General features: G+C 34.4%; 1 protein-coding gene across 1 annotated transcript; it reads right to left on the bottom strand.

Annotated features, from left to right (window-relative positions):
• Positions 1–201: 201 nt before the first annotated feature.
• Positions 202–1,230, bottom strand: LOC149560568 (F-box/kelch-repeat protein SKIP30-like). The gene has a single exon (XM_089827637.1). The coding sequence runs from the start codon at positions 1,228–1,230 to the stop codon at positions 202–204; it is 1,029 nt and encodes a 342-aa protein (XP_089683763.1).
• Positions 1,231–2,288: the final 1,058 nt, after the last annotated feature.

Genomic DNA, 2,288 nt, shown 5'->3' with positions numbered 1-2,288 from the left:
CAAGCTGAGCCATCCTTACAAAATGGATGAGAGTAAAAAAGAGCAATTACTCCTGAGAATAATGTTTTCCTTTAGAATTATATCCTATCAATGTCCATTGACATGCTCTTAGACATACAGATGCGAATGGTTCAAAAGCTTTAAAAATCCAGAGAATTAGCAGCAACAATAACGAATTCATTAAAAGAGGCAGTAAAACAGTCAAAGATCCAGCGTAGCACCCTCCATAACAAATTCATGAAGGCCCACGGGCATCTGGATCTCTGTCAAACGGAATTCTTCTTCTGGTGTGAGCATATAAAAACCATTCAACCCTTTCTCTCCAACCCATTTGCACACAAAGACTTTGTTGTTAACCGCTATCATAAAATTGATATAATCGGCGTCGTCCCCGTCTGGCATAGACCTTACACGTCGATAGCCACTGTCGAAATAGTTCATTTCATACACTCCATTATTAAAAATAAAATAAAGGAACCCAAATGCACATAACATATTAGACGGGCTGTTTGAAGGCCAGACGGTTTCCCAAACTCTCTTGCACGGATAATAAGCCTGAAAGCTGCCCTTATACCTCGCGGATACACAAAACTTGCCATCAACAAAAGCACCTATGTATTGCATTGATAAGCTGCATTTCATAGAGACGTTCATGTCGGGAAGATCATCCCACTTGTCCTCGTCCACATTGTAAACTGAAGCGCTTCGAACTGGATCACCAAACTCGTCAGAATCCTCGACACAACGGTCGTGTCCTCCTCCAACATAAATCAGTCCTCTCAGCTTATCCACCGCAGAGGCAAATCCGTTCATCTGTCTTGGCATTCTCGCACACTCTCGCCATTTCAAATCAACAAAATCGTACAAGCAGACACGATTTCCTGCAGTATCATCACTAATAAAATCAGAGATCAAAACCAGTTTTTCTTTTAAGCAATGGGAGTGAAAATTACCATCGATTTCTATAGGAATGGATGGTAAAATTTTGTAGGAGCCCTTCTCCAAGTCATATATTAATATTCTGTTGCGAAAGTTGCCTGCTGTCTGGAGGAAACAAATCCGCTCTTCAGAGATCCTCAATTTTTTACGTTCTGCGTAAAAACTGGGGCTTTTTAACACAGCATTCCAGCTTTTGGAGACACATCTCAGATTGTGATGAGAGGTTAATCTCACCCTCAGAAGACATTTCCGTCCAATATCATCTGGAAGACCAGGAAACAAAGATCCCATTGCGAATTTCGTATGATAGTCAAGATTTCTAGTTCTAGAAAGGCAAGAAGGCTCTGTCTAAAATTCCTGAGGCTGCTATGCTGCTATCCCACTGCAGCTTGTCATTTTATAGGCACAGAATTTGAGTTACTATTCTGTACATAGTTGTTAATAGTTCTGATTAGGGTTAAAGTTCCTACTTTTGCATATTTCTTAACAATTTTGATTAGGGTTAGATTTGGGTTTGAAGGTTAGTAAAGTTCCTATTTTTGCATAGTTCTTAACAATTTTGATTAGGGTTAGATTTGGGTTTGATGGTTAGTAATTTTGATTAAGATTGTGGTATTATTTATAATGTTTAAATTATTTATACAATTAAATTTTCAAAAATTGATGTGTATATCTAATGAATTGTGAAAATTTGATTACTTTAATTGATTTTATTAAAGTTGGAATATGATTATTTTTAGGACTCTGATTATTGTGAGAGCTTTGAATTTACTATTATTCTACTTTCTAGTATAGAAGGACATGAATCTAAAATAACTCATATTTTTTTTATCTACATTAACTTCTCATTTTATAGAAGCACTACTCAAATTACTGTTCTGCACATAGTAAACATAGATGCTAACACTTTACATAAGTACTAATAATTTTGATAAGAGCTATTTAGTAAAGTACCATTTATATAGATAAGTGTGAACACTTTCGCTCGAGGATAGAGTTTAGGTTCAAGGTAAGGTATTTGGGATTAACATCATAATGATTATTAAGAAATTATTAAAGTTAAAATTTGACTTGTTTTCAGGAATCTTATTATCATGATAGTTTAGAATTTGCTATTTAGTAGACTAACATTGAATTCTAATTTCTAGTAAAGAAAAAGGCTGAAATCTAAAATAACTCATTTTAGAATTTACTATTTAGTAAAGTAGCACTGAATTCTACTAAAATTACTATTCTATACAAAAGTGTCAACAATTTTGATTTTGATATTTGGGATTAAGATTATGGTTAAAACTTGATTGATTTTATAGTTTTGATTATCACGAGAGTTTAGGATTTTCTATTTATTG

Source organism: Cupressus sempervirens, chromosome 4 (assembly GCF_028749045.1).
Source record: "Cupressus sempervirens isolate cs-2001-9-10 chromosome 4, ASM2874904v1, whole genome shotgun sequence".
Classification (NCBI taxonomy): domain Eukaryota; kingdom Viridiplantae; phylum Streptophyta; class Pinopsida; order Cupressales; family Cupressaceae; genus Cupressus; species Cupressus sempervirens.
This window is presented reverse-complemented; position numbering and strand designations above follow the sequence as displayed.